At 43.7% G+C, this 14,573-nt stretch overlaps 1 protein-coding gene across 2 annotated transcripts in view; it reads right to left on the minus strand.

Moving 5' to 3' along the window:
- Positions 1-3,998: 3,998 nt before the first annotated feature.
- Positions 3,999-14,573, minus strand: part of WDHD1 (WD repeat and HMG-box DNA binding protein 1) — a 140,645-nt gene continuing 130,070 nt past the window's right edge. The window contains exons 25-27 of one of the 2 annotated variants that reach the window (XM_033951349.1): positions 13,176-13,309; positions 11,176-11,311; positions 3,999-5,186 (exon numbers count right to left, since the gene is read on the minus strand). In XM_033951349.1, coding sequence (XP_033807240.1) covers positions 4,977-5,186; positions 11,176-11,311; positions 13,176-13,309 — 480 coding nt within the window. In that variant the 3' untranslated portion in view covers positions 3,999-4,976. Of the gene's footprint in view, positions 5,187-11,175; positions 11,312-13,175; positions 13,330-14,573 lie in introns of both variants that reach the window. The other variant, XR_004540079.1, reaches the window with a different exon arrangement.

Consider the following 14,573-nt stretch of genomic DNA (forward strand, 5'->3'; position numbering starts at 1 on the left):
TGAGGAGATGCGCCCCCTAGCTCAAGCGAGAAGGCACATGCATGGTACTCTCACAAGCTTGAAGATTTTCAAGCAAGATTACTTGCGAGAGTATCCGATAGGGGCTCCGTAGATGACGTCACCCACATGTGGAGAATATGCTGCCTGCTTGTCCTGGGATAAAATTATGCACCCCCTGACACATGGCGACCCACAAATGGCAGGAGGGATGCCCACTTCCTCCTGCCATGAATCCCTCCGGCCCACACGCTTCCCCAAAAAAATCATGAGGGATGCCCACTCCCTCCTGCCACGATTCTCACTGGCCCACCCACTTAGGTGCATCATGTGATGTATGGGGAGGGGCCTAAGGCCATGACTGGCTTAGATGCTTCATGCTCCTCCCTTGGCAGGGGCCTGAGGAGTCTGAGCCAATCAGGGACTTCTTAGTTTTCTCCGAGTTAAGGTTTAATTTAAATTCAATCATCCATTGTTCAATTATTAGAAATACCTCGGCAATTATAAACCTTGAATGGGAAACTGAAACTGTAATAGAAATCAGGATAGTTATATCATTCCTAACTTAGATAATTTTAAACCTAATGAAGATAAACATAGAGGAGAGAGCGGGGAGCCCTGAGGCACATCATACAAATTACTCCAATAGTAGTAGTTATTGAAACAAACCTTATAACTCCCACTGCCATGGGGAGATGCTTGACTTCAGTGGTGGAAGTTGGCATTAGAGAATGACACAGGAAAAAATCTGTCCCCGTCACTGCACCGTCCCCGGCCCACCATCCTCTGCACCGCCCCGTCACTGTCACCGCCATCCCTTTCACCACCCCGTCACCACCACTGCCATCCCATTCACCGCCCCGTCACCGTCTAGCACCCATCTTCTTCCCTCTGCTCCCCCATAGACTGGCATCTGTCTTCTTCCCTTCCAGCGTCTTCTCCCCACTCTGCCTTCCACATTTCCTTTCAGGGTCTGTTCCTCTCTACCCTCTTTCAATGTCTGTTCTATTCCTTTCCACCACCACCCTTCCCTCCCTCCTTTACCATCTGTTCCTTTCTACCACCCTTCTTTCATATCTTCTATCAGTCCCCCCACCATCACTAGCAGTCTCTCTTCTCCCTTACCATGAGCAAATAGAACTTCTGAAAATTGTATTGCTGAGGCATTATTTCTAGTACGCCTTTTTTTCCAGATGGATAATGATATCAATTTTATAATTCTTACTGTCTGCTCTGATTTCATTCACAATTTGGTTTGTGTTTTGTACCCGAGGATTCCATGAGGCATTTAACCTTTTCCTGTCTCTTCTGTGATTTCAAGTTGATTCCTTCAATAATGGAGTCTCAAGGCAGTAGCAGTTTTCTATTTTGGGCTCTTTTGACATTGTTTAAGGAATTTCTTGTACATTTGGTGTTGGTCTTCTTTGATGAGGTCACTTCAGAATCTATTTCCAAGGAAGATAAACTTTTTCCCTTTCACCCCCTCCTTCCTTGTGTGAGCCGGAACACGCGGTCCTCGCAAGCAAGTAATTTTATATCATTTTCATTCTATTCATTCATAGAAATTAAAGTCTAGATAATGCCAGTCACATAACAAAACATGATTTTACAAAAATAATTCCCTGCACAGTCAAGCCTGCAAGGATTACTAGATGTCTTTCAGCAGTTCCCCTCCCTCCCTCCCCCTTACCTTTGTGGCCAAGTCAAAATGATCTACCAACAATAAAATTTTAAAAACACAAAGCACGCTGTACGCAGAGAAAATGTTAATTATCATTTATATTCCACGGGTTTTCAAAGAGGTCAAGGCAGATGACTTTATGCAATGTCACCTCAGTAACAACTATACAAAAATAGACAAATATTCCCCCTCCCTTTTTACTAAACTGCGATAGTGGTTTTTAGCGCAGGGAGCTGCGCTGAATGCTCCACACTGCTCTCGACGCTCATAGGCTCCCTGCGCTAAAAAACGCTATTGCGTTTTAGTAAAAGGGGGCCATAGTGCAAAATATAGACAGCCGATATAAATTCTCAAAACGGACACATTTTGATCACTAAGTTGAAAATAAAATCATTTTTCCTACCTTTTTGTCTGATTTCATGAGTCTCTGGTCCTTCTTCTTTCTTCTCATGCCCCCCCCTCTTTCTTTCTCTCTCCCCCCTGGCCTCCCTCTTTATTTCTCTCTCCCCCTGGCCCTCCTCTTTCTTACTGCCTTTCTTTCTCTCCCCCTTGACCCCCTCTTTATTTCTGCCTTTCTTTCTCTCTCCCTCTGGCCCCCCTCTTTATTTCTGCCTTTCTATCTCTCTTCCCCTGGCCTCCCTCTTTATTTCTCTCTCCCCCTGGCCCTCCTCTTTCTTTCTCTCCCTCTTGACCCCCTCTTTATTTCTGCCTTTCTTTCTCTCTCCCCCTGGCCCCCCCTCTTTATTTTTCCTTTCTTTCTCTCTCCCCCTAGCCCCCACAAAACCATCGTGCCAATTTCTCCACTTCCACGATTCTTTCCCTACCCTCACCCCCAAGCCAGCAGCCGATTTCTCCCTGCTCCTTCCTCGATGTCCTGAACTTCATCGGGCAGCAGCAGCATTCACAATTCACTGCTGTTGCCCACTTCAAGCCTTCCTCTCTGTCGGGTCCTGTCTTCATGAAAACAGGAAGTAGGCAGGACCCGGCAGAGAACAAGGCCTGAAGCCGGCAACAGTAGCGAATTGTAAACGCTGCTGCTGCTGCCCGAAGAAGGTAATGGAGCATGAGGCAGACCGCTTCTCCCCCCTCCCAGCCGAACCCCCGCTGACCCTCCTATCTCCCCCCTCCGTGAACCTTTCCGACCCTCCCAGCGAGAGCAGCAAACCTCCTTCACGGCTTTCTCTTCCCTCTACCGCGTCACTGATGACGTCATCAGTGATTCGGCAGAGGGAGGAGAAAGCCGACGCTACTGGAGGGAGGTTTGCTGCTTTCGCTGGGAGGGTCGGAAAGGTTCACTTGGGGAGGGGGAGAGATAGGAGGGTCAGCGGGGGTTCGGCTGGGAGGGGGAAGCGGTCTGCCTCAGTGCTCCAAGGCCTGGCGCCATTACCTTTTTCACCCCTCCCGCCCCCCCTTGGTACGCTACTGCTCTCCAGCTCTCCTTAGTTTGCCAGTTTTCTTTTTCGGCTTTCAAAGAGCCGCGCATGCGCGGCTGCTCAAAGTTCAATCTTCTGCTCTGCTGCAACTTCCTGTTTCCGGTTGGGTCAGAGCAGAAGATTGAATACTGAGCAGCCGCGCGTGCGCGGCTCTTTTGAAAGCGTTCCGGTCGCCGAAAAAGAAAACCGGCAAACTAAGGTGAGGTGGAGAGAGGAAGCTAGTTAAACGATCGAGCCGGCGTACGGGTGGGCGGGTGGGGGCTTCGGGGACCGCACGATCCTTTATGCCTCACTGCGGTGACAAGACCATTCACCACTCCACGGGGCGGTGATGGCATTGTCCCCGTCCCCGCAGAGGCTGCTAATTTTCATTCCCCGTTTTTGGCGGGTTACCCGCGGCTAAACGCAGTAGCCGCGGGTAAACCGCCACCGTGTCATTCTCTAGTTGGCATTTCTCCTGCTGCTGTGGGAGGTGCTTGACTTCAGCGGTAGCAATGAGTGGACATCTCTCTCGCTGGCTTGGGGGGGTGCTTGACTTCAGCGGTGAGAAGGAATGGGCATCTGTCTCACTGCCGTGTGTGGTGCTTGACTTCGGCGGCAGGAAGGAGTGGGCATCTCTTCTGCTGATCTTCAAATTGTTTTTTGGGTTTTTTTTAAATTATTATTATTATTATTTTTTTTAATTCTTTATTCATTTTTTAATCTTACAAGTGTACAAATAATAAAACATTTAAAATTAAATACATCACTTGAATTTCTTTCTAGTATAACATCAAATAAATAAATTTATTCCCTTCCCACCCACCCTTTCCTTTAGCATTCAATCAAAAATATACAAATATAAATATTCTTTACTATTGATTAAACCTATAGTAAAATTATTATTTTAATTTACATGGGGGAGGTCTGAGCTGTCAAGCATTACTTTCCTGTCAGTGCCTGAGCAAATCAGCGCTCATGCCCTGATTAGAAAGTAAGGCAACAGTTCATACCTGTCGGTAAATTTGAGCTACAAATGTGGCACAACAAGGTTAGAGAATCGCTCAGTGATCATTTTAATATTAATGACCTTGTTGACCTACATTTGCATGGCAGTATCTGAGACTGTTAGAAAACTCGTAAAAGACCAAGGCAAACCATTTTGATAATCTGCAGCTAAAATACACGCATGCTAAACTGGCTTGAACCAGTTTAGCAAGCATGTTAAAGGCAGATTTTAATTTTGATAATCTGGTCCTCAGGCCCATACACCAATTCTAACTAATACACTTATGGTGAAATATGTAAACCTTTTAAAAATCTACCCAAATCCCACTGTGCCTACTCTACATATAGGTGACACATGCAGGCATAAGGACTATTGATATGGTGTACAGTATAGTTGGGTACAGTAGGTTTTGGGTGGGTTTTGGTATAGAATAGATTAATAGTAATTTTAACTAATTGGTTTCACCATTATCTGTCAATATGTAATAAACACACAGTGGGTGGAGAACTGCTGCAGTGTATTCTTCCATTTCAGAATGCTAAAATAATAATTTTATTATTTTTTTTAAGAAAACTTAAAATAAATTCACATACATAACAGCACACCTGTAATTGAACAATGCTGAAAAACTGTACAGGTAAAAAAGAAAAAAAATTCCAGAAAATTAATTTATCTTCAAATATTTCATAAAATTTACTGACCAGAAAAAAAAGTCATGCTGTAAAAATTCAGCATAGCTTTTACATATATAAAGCAGTTTTACAATGATTTTGAAAGCACTGCTGCTTAAAAACAATTCATAATCGTTCTTTTCCTTATGAAATACTGATGAGCACAGAATAAGATTTAAAATCTGGCAAGAATTACTAGCTTTCTTTCAGTCTTTTTTAAAGACAAAGGTCGACAGTTTCATGCTTGTAGATTGATCTAAAGGTTTCTTTTTTTTGGTTGTGTTGGAGTCATCTGCAGGTTCTCCTGCCTGACTCTCTCTTCCATCTTTGCTTTCATCTGTTTCACGCTTCCGTTTCTTTATTTCAGTTGAATCAGCAGCAGTTCCCCCGCCTCCTTTAGCCTTTTCTATCCACATCTTGTAAATACAAAAAATACACAGTGGATGTTAGAGACTCAGTGCAGGATTTTAAAAGAAAAATCATTCCCACTTAATCTCTCACATACCCAATCTATTTTTCTAGTTTCTCTTGTTTATTTTACTGTTCTTTGGAAAAGAATTAGTAATAATAAAAAAAAACATCTAACAGAAAATTAAGCATCCTTTGCCCAAAATTTCTGAATTGTTGAATTTTATTTTTATGACAATAAATGTTCAATGTTTGTGTAAATTCAATCTGGCTGGTTAACATTTTCAAGTCCACTTACACTAATAGATTTAATTTAGCAAGAACCTAGTTAATTAAAATAAAATTTAAGCTTACCTGTTAATTCCTGTATTTTAGTCCTACCAGACCAGTCTAAATGCACGGTTAGAGTACTCTGCCAGCAGATGAAGACAAGAAAAATAGTTCATAGTTGACCGTTTCTCTATACAGGCAGATGTAATAGGGAAGCCTGCCAGTAAACCTAAGGCAAAGCCAGACAAACAGAAAACTAGAGCTTCCAGAGTCGACATATCAAGAATGTCTGAATTCCTCTCCTTTTGGAGATACTTATCCTTCTTTGATAGTCGATAGGCAAGAAGATACATTAGGAGTGATAAATCAAAAAAGTTTTAAGAAACCCATGTCAATTTCTAGTAGAGGTCAAATTAATCTGGTTGAATTTTGGGCCCATTATGATTTATTAACAACCTCAGGTCAAGAGGAAAACTTTTTATCAGATTGGAATGATTCTCGATTATCAATATTAGATCAAATAGCACCACTCAAACGTATTTAAAAAGAATAAGAAAATCAAATAAATAGTATGACAATGAATTATTAGAGTTAAAAAGATTAGTGAGAAAGAAGGAAAAAATTTGGAGAAGATCAGGCAAGGTGGAAGATAAATCAATATGGAAATTAGAGATAAGAAATTATAAAACCTTGATTAGGGAGAAACAAACTAAATATTATGCTCAGAAAGTAGGAAAATCCAATATAAATAGTAAGATATTTAAATCTACTATAATAAAACGCTAAGTGTGCATGCGATCTCTTACCTGCGTGATCCATGATCCCTGATCCGTAATCTGTAGGTCTGTGGCCAGCAGGAATGCGCATGCGCGCATACAATGGTCCCTGCGGTCTTGCCGGTTCCCTTACACTTCATGCCCGGCGCGGCTCCCCCCTCACTCACTGTAAGACAGTTCGTCGTCAGCGCACCCCCCCCGGCCCACCCCTCCTCAATGCAACCAAACCCCCATTAACTCTCCCATCCGACCCTCCCACCGAGAGACGACCACAAACCTCCCAACTCCAGCAGCATCCACAGCACTCTAAACACGCTGATTCGCGGCCTTCTACTGCCTGTGATTTCCTCTGCCGCGTCCCTGATGACATCGAGACAGAGACATGACAGAGGAAATCACAGGCAGTAGAAGGCCGTGAAGCAGCGTGTTTAGAGTGCTGCGGACGCTGAGTCGGGAGGTTTGTGGTCGTCTCACGGTGGGAGGGTCGGATGGTAGGGCCAGTGGGGTTGGCTGCACGGTGGCGGCAGTGGGGAGATGGAAACATGCTGCTCAACGGTTCTACTGCACAGGGGGATGGAAGGGAAGGAGGGATATAAAAATGCCGGGTTCTACTGTACAGGGAGATTTGGGGGAGGGGGGTAGAAATGGAAAGATACTGTTCAAGTGTTCTACTGCACAGGGGGATGGGAGGGAGGGAGGCAGGCAAGCTGACTTCGGGGGGGGGGGGTTAGGGTGGGACAAAGTCTGGAAGGCAGTGAGGGGGACATAAGGAGGCACTAGGGGCACTAAGGACATAGGAAGGGGAACTGAGGGCACTAAGGACATAGGAGGCATTGAGGGCACTAAGGACAGAGGCACTGGGGCACTAAGGACACAGAAGGAAGCACTGGGGGCACTAAGGACACGGAACAGAGGCACTGGGGGTACTAAGGACATGGGAAGGAGGCACTGGGGGCACTAAGGACATGGGAAGGAGACACTGGGGGCACTAAGGACGTATGAAGGGGTACTAAGGACATGGGAAGGAGGCACTGAGGGCACTAAGGACATAGGAAGGAGGCATTGAGGGCACAAGGTGCAAAAGAGAAATACAGGCAGCCAGAAAGACAGAAAGAATGACTGACAGACAGACAGCATCCAAGGAGAGAGAGACAAAGAAAAAAAAAACAAGACAGACAGACATCTACTCTAGCATCCAAGGAGAGAGAGACAAAGAAAAAAAAAAAACCCAAGACAGACAGACATCTACTCTAGCACCCGTTAACGTAACGGGCTAAAACACTAGTTAGTTAATAATCTCTTCAATACAGAATCTAAAACAAGATCAAGGTTAGAAAGTCCACCATCAGCGGAGGCTTTAGCTCAATACTTTAAGAACTCACATAGATTCAACTTTATATGCAAATTTTGAATTCTTTTCATCCCAATCAAATGAGGAAATCAGGGCAGATATGTCCAGGTCCCAATTCAACTTTCCTGATTGGGCAATGTTTTGTAACTTATTTTCTAAGTATGCAAAAAAGAATTGCCAATTTGATGATTGTCCTCCAATTGTAATGAGAAATGCTCCGCTCACTTTAAAATGAAAACTTTTTGATTGGATTGTATCATTATCATTATATATTAACATCCCTTAAAAATAATCAATTGCAAGAATAGCAATTCCACCCCCATTAGGATGCTCCTCCTGACTTTACTGAGGTGTGCCAGTGCCATTCTGGATAGGTTCAGAACTGGTTTGGTAAGTCCTAAGGAATGGAAATAACGGATATTCTTAAATTGCACCTTTCTTTTTGACCCAGAGCAGTGTGGCAGCATACCCAAGCTTTACTCAGACCCAAGAAGAGAAAGTCAAGTCTATCCTCAGTACTTCAGACCTGAAGATGAAGCTCTCACTGGCCCAAACATCCAACTATGAGTGCACATAAAAGAATTCAAGGAAGATTAGGTAGCCTCCAAGCAATTGTCCTCTAACAGGACAGATCTATATTCTTCAGTTAGGATGTCTGTGTTTTCATAGCATAAGCTCAGATTCCCTCCAGAACCCATAAGCCCTTACTGATGGGAGGTCAAGATAATCATGTCCTTAATCCCCTTGTTGAGGTTACTCAAGAGAAGAAAGAGCCTATTTGATTTCCTAAAGGAAATAGAGACTAGAGAATGACATGGGGAAAAAATCTGGCCCCGTCACCGCCTCGTCCCACCATTCTCTGCACCGCCCAGTCACCGCCGTTCCCTTCACCGCCTCGTCACCGTCACCGCCATCCCTTTCACCGCCCCGTCACCGTCACTGCCATCCCATTCACCGCCCTGTCACCGTCCCCGCTGCATCCATATAAGCCTTAGTACTGTAATATTTAGCTTATTCCTTTCTTATAAATCAAAGTTCCTGCTGCTGAACTAGAGAAAGAGATGTTCAGCTGGCAGGGCTTTGTTTATAAATTTTTATCAACACAACTAATATACTACTTTATCCTAAAGCAAAAAATAAATAAATAAAATTTTTTTTCTACCTTTGTTGTCTGGTTTCTGCTTTCCACATCTCATTCAATTCCTTCCATCCACTGTGTGTCTTCTCTCTGCGTCTTCCATTTGCTGTTACTGTGCCTCTCCCTTCACCCCCCCCCCCCAATTGGTCTAGCACCCATCTTCTTCCCTCCGCTCCCCCATAGTCTGGCATCTGTCTTCTTCCCATTCTGTCTTCCACATTTCCCTTCAGGGTCTGTTCCTCTCTAGCCTCCTTCAATGTCTGTCCTATTCCTTTCCACCACCACCCTTCCCTCCCTCCTTTACCATCTGTTCCTTTCTACCACCCTTCAGCTCCTCTCGCGTGGCCTATCTATCTACCTTCCTCCCTCTTATTTTCATGGCATGTTACAATGTAATTTGTGCAAGCCACTGGAGCCTGTGAGCTCGGTCCCTGTCCCATCTCCACAAACCATCTCGCTTCTGTGCTCCTATTTTCCCCATTTCTAATATCTCCCCTATGTATCTGCCATTGCCCCCCTCCCCCTGTGTCCATATACCATCCCCATGGCATGTCCCCTTTATGTCTCTGTCCCTATGCCCCATGCACATAATTTCCCCTCTTTCTGTTACCTTCCTGTGTCCAGATTTCCCCTATCTTCCTCTTCCATACCAGTGTGTCTCTTCTTTTCAACCCCATCTAGCTTTTTTCCCTCTTTCTTCCCCCCCCCCCCTGCTTCTAGCATCTGGCTCACCTGCCTGTCCTTCCCTTTCTTTCCTGCTGTGGGTTTTTCTTTCCGTCTTCATCCCCTGGGCCCAGAATCCTTTTCCCTTTCACTCCCTCCTTCCAGTTTGAGCCGGGAACACGGCCGATCGCACGGTCCCCGCAGCCCCCACCCGCCTGCCCAATCGATCCTAGTGTTTAGCCAGCTCTCTCCCTTCTCCTCACCTTAGTTTGCAGGCTTTCTTTTTCGGCGACCTGAACGCTTTCCCAAAGAGCCGCGCATGCGCGGCTGCTCAGTGTTCAATCTTCTGCTCTGCTGCAACTTCCTGTTTCCGGTTGCGTCAGAGCAGAAGATCGAAACTGAGCAGCAGCGGGTGCGCGGCTCTTTGATAGTGTGCGGGTGCGCGGCTCTTTGATAGTGTGCGGGTCGCCGAAAAAGAAAACCTACAAACTAAGGTGAGGGGAAGGGAGAGAGCTGGCTAATCACTAGGATCGATTGGGCAGGCGGGTGTGGGCTGCGGGGACCGCGCGATCCTTCATGCCTCACTGCAGGGACAAGACCATTCACCGCTCCACGGGGCGGTGAATGGCCTTGTCCCCGTCGCCGCAGCGACTGCTAGTTTTCGTTCCCCGTTTTGGCGGGTTACCCGCGGCTAAACGCGATGGCCGCGGGTAAACCGCCACCGTGTCATTCTCTAATAGAGACTTTCAGGTACCTTAACAACATTCAGCAAATGTTCAAACAGCACAGTACCCTGTATTTACCCATGCACTCTTTCAGAAGGATGAAAGCCTTGAGAACAATTATATTTTCTTTTAGAAAGACTAAACGGCCCAGAGGTTCAAAGACAGGAAGAAAAGGATAGGGTTCCAAGAACTGAAATGAAGCTCATCAGTTTCACATTCTCCTCAGAAGGACAGTGTTGCTGAAGCACTTTCAATGCCAACAGGAGGGACAGCCTCTGAGAAGCCAGTTCCCAAAGGAAAAGAAAGGATCAGCCAGAACCTAACTGTAACCTTGAAAACCTCCTTGGACTCTTATCCTGACTCAACCGTGGAAGCGTACCCTAGACCTCTACTGAAGAAGCTCCTTTTCCAATCATACACCATTCAAAATATCTGTACCATCTGCTGGAGAAATAATACCAGGGGCTCCTATGCTGCCACAACTTACAAAAGGAAACCAAAGTCAACTGTGATCTTTTCCCTCTCTCTGCATTGCAGGCAAAATGGACACACACCTCTGTACTGGTCTGATAGAACAAAGAAAAAACATTTTTTTTTTGTTTTTGGTCTGCCAGTTCTTCCTGATTTGTGATTGTTGTCTTTTTGTTTTGTTTTTTTAAAATTTCAGCTCAATCTGAAATAGCTTTTATTTTGGTTACTGTACCACGATACTTTATTACAACTAGCCACCAGTTTTCCCATGGTTTCATAACCCCAGTTAGCTCAGCCACAAAAAGGGACATTTCTTAGCCTGGAGACAAGACTGCAGGTCCCTCAAGATGCTAATACATAAACATCTGAATAAGGCTATTATATACCATTTTGTTGTAATGGTAGACCTCCTTTTCCCTAGGGCTGACAATGCTGCCTCCACAGTATTCCTAGCCCAGTTAGCAGAAGCTATAACCTGGGAAATGAATCCAGGTCCACTAGGCCAGTCTTTAAAAACTTTCAGAGTATCCACATTACAAGGCTGTCGTCAATTTGTGATTTTGCTACGTAAAATAAAAATGATAATGCCCATAATTTTCTTACCATCCTTTCCTCAGATGAAAGAATTCGAAATCGACTCATGCCTTCCTTTATTATATCAGATTCTTCCAAATCAGGATTGCTAGCCAAAATATCACCTCTGTTCTCCTCCATCCACAGCTGAAATCCTGTCTTGGGTCTACATAAAGTTAGAGTTATTAAGTTTACAATATCTAAATTTGCTGAGAGTTATGACCAACAGCTGCATTTAAGGAAAGCCTTTGCCTATTGCATCTCTCTTATGTTTATCATCTGAATGATCATTCAGTTTTATTAATGCAATGCAAGAAAGTTTACAGTATCTGAATTTGCTGAGATTTATATCCTTCAGCTGCATACAGTATAAGGAAAGCCTATTGTCTCTCTCTTATATTTATCATCTGAAAGATCATTCAGTTTTATTAATGAGATGCAAGAAAGTAAGTATTAGAGATCAACCGCTCCCTGAACAGAATAGTTTCTAATTGACTATCAGATTTTTGTTAATAATGGACTTGACTGACATATGGGATTGTTCAAAGGACCAGTATCTCCTTGCTGGTTTTTAAATTCAAGTGCCCTGCCAGGTTCTGCACCCAGCCCCCTCCCTCACTTCCCCCCGTCCTCTCCCTCCCTCCCAGGTTCTATACCCTGGCCCCCTCCGTCCCTGCCTGGCTCTGCATCCTGTCCCCCTTTATTTACTGCCCTACCAGGCTCTGCACTCTTCCCCCCCTCCCACCCAATGTCTTGCAGGCCTCCACCGGGCCTGCCATAAGACCTGGTGGTCCAGCAATGGGCCAGGACAGGAGGGATCGCTCCCGCCTCCTTTCCTGGCTAACTCTAACAATTCTCACCACCCTCCCACCTACTCAATTATAAAAATGGTACCTTTTAAAATCCCTAGTGATATAGCGGTGAACTGGGGCAGGAACGATCTTCCTACGCTCCTGCCCTGTGCAGAGCAGCTATCTGAATGGCTGCAACAAGTTCTCATGACAACCATGAGACCGCAGCAGAGGAAAGGCCCTGTTGGGGCTGGCCACGAGCAACCTGTTTACAGCAATGCCTCTGCTGCTTTGGGAGAGCTGAAGGTAAGTGAGGGGGGGGGGTGGTTTCCAGGACAGACCCATGGAGATGGATCAGAAGTGTGTGGGGGGAGGAAATGACATGGATGCTGGACCTGCGGGGTGACCGGCAGGGGAGGAGAGATAGATGGATGCTGTACCCATAAGTTGTGGGGGGGGGAGGGAAGGGAGATAAAGTAACCCAGACCAGAAAGGAGAGTGGGAAAGGAAGAACAGATGCTGGATCTTCAAGTGGGGGTGGGGGGATGAGGTGGGAAGGGAGACAAAACTATTTTTATAGTAATTCTCAAGCAACCAGAAACTACAGTTATCTGGCATCTACCAATCCCCATGGGTGCCAGATAACTGAGAGTTTACTGTAGTTTAAAAAAGTAACTCTCTCTTCTTTTTAAATGTTAGCATCGGCCTAGTTCTGGCTTGATTAAGGTATAATCTATTCCTTTCATAGTAGGTTCCCCCTCAAATGTTGCCTAATTCCTAAAGAATTTAAAGTCCTTTTCCCTGTACAATCATCTCATCCATTCATGAAGACTTCAAAGCTCAGCCTGCTTCTGGGGTCCTGCATAAGAAATGGGGATCATTTTAAAGCAGGCTACACTGGAGTTTTGGATTTCATTTTCATTAAAAAAACAAAAAAGACAAACCCAAACAAAATTTGTCTTCCAGAGCCTCCCTAATGCATCATTCCATATTTCTGGTAACCATACATATCATGATAGCTGGCACCTGCTCAGCACCGTGCATCAAAAAGAAAGAACCGATTTCAACAAAAGAAAGAATTTAGGTAAGCAATGTTTTAAAAAACCAGAAGTAAAGACTAGGGCTGAAAAAAATATGAAAATGCGGGGTGCATATATTAACCTACGTTTTCTTCCAAAATTTTGGATGATATACATGGATCAGCAAAGCAGATTGTCAAAAATCACTGCATTCACTCACTTTTTGTTTTCTGTTTTCTCTGAGGAAATGGAGATTTTGGGCACAGTGTTTTCAGTTTTTGATTCTTTCTCCTTTTGCTTTGTCTTTTTAATCTCTGGTTTAGGAGTGGCAGAATGGAATAAAGTACCTTGTGTCTAGGAAAAACACAGTGATTCTATTGCTATTTTAGCTTGTCAATTAGAACACCATCCACTGAAAAAAACATACTATATTAACCAAATACAAAAACACAGGAAAAGAAAAATCACTGGAAATGCACATGCATATAAGTAAAAAGTTAATCTAAAAGTTCAGCAAAACTGATATGGAATAATGTGCAACAGCTACCTAGACATGCAATCTTGCAGCAAAAATGTGCTAACCTTTTAGCAACTTACAGCAATTCCATGGTGGGTGCACTATAGCTTAATTATGACTCTTATCTAACCCCTCAGTAGGCTGGGTAGCAATTATGTAGTATCAGACATCTTGGGCTCAATTGGAGGCTGTCCACACAGATATCACTAAAAATACTCCTAAAGCAGCTAAAAGAAAACTAATGTAAACGATTTTTATTGTAGGTTTACTTCTAAGTATAGACTGGTATCTGATTCCAAACATAAATGCACAGATTCTATATATCCAAATTTAACCTTTACAGCAGCTACATATGGGCAAGGACCTGTGATGATGCCTACAAATCTGAAGGTAAAGAAGATTATTTACAGGCAATAAGAATGAGATTGAACATCTTTCTTGTATTAGCACTTACCAAATGTTACTGTCTTCATGTACACGTGCCAGCGTGAAGCCAATCTAAAAAAACTGGTTTTGCCCCTTGTCCTTGGTCACATCATTGGTCTCAATGACTGACATAAAAATAATACCCTTTTTTTTTTTTTTTTTTTTAAATAAAGGGCAGGACCAGAATCCCTACTAAGAGTAGTACCAGCTTTCAGCTCTTATTTGAAAGATGTGTCTGTATTTTATATTTAGTACAGTATCACATATTTCGAACACTTCAGAACTATGGGAAACCCTCTGAGTATTCTAGAGCATTTATACCCTACCTTATTGATCCCAGCCAATGCAAAATGCCATTTATAATACAGTACATAATTCAAATTCAACGAATAATCACAAAACAAATTGTTAAATACAACAATAATCATAATCAATTCTCCACCTCAAATCGAACCCTATTCTTGCTAATAAATTATTAAAACTAAAGTATTCCCATTAAAATAATTCCAATAACTACGTAATTCAATAAGCCTGAGCTCATCCCATACATAACCCATCCTCTTCCTGACTCCCAAAAAACTGGTTAGTACTAAATTAAACCCAATTTCTCTCCTTATTATGGAGCAACTCAATATAACAGTAAACACTCTCAGAGGTGTGAGGTAGAGTTTACAT

The sequence above is a fragment of the Geotrypetes seraphini genome, chromosome 7 (assembly GCF_902459505.1).
Source record: "Geotrypetes seraphini chromosome 7, aGeoSer1.1, whole genome shotgun sequence".
Lineage (NCBI taxonomy): Eukaryota > Metazoa > Chordata > Amphibia > Gymnophiona > Dermophiidae > Geotrypetes > Geotrypetes seraphini.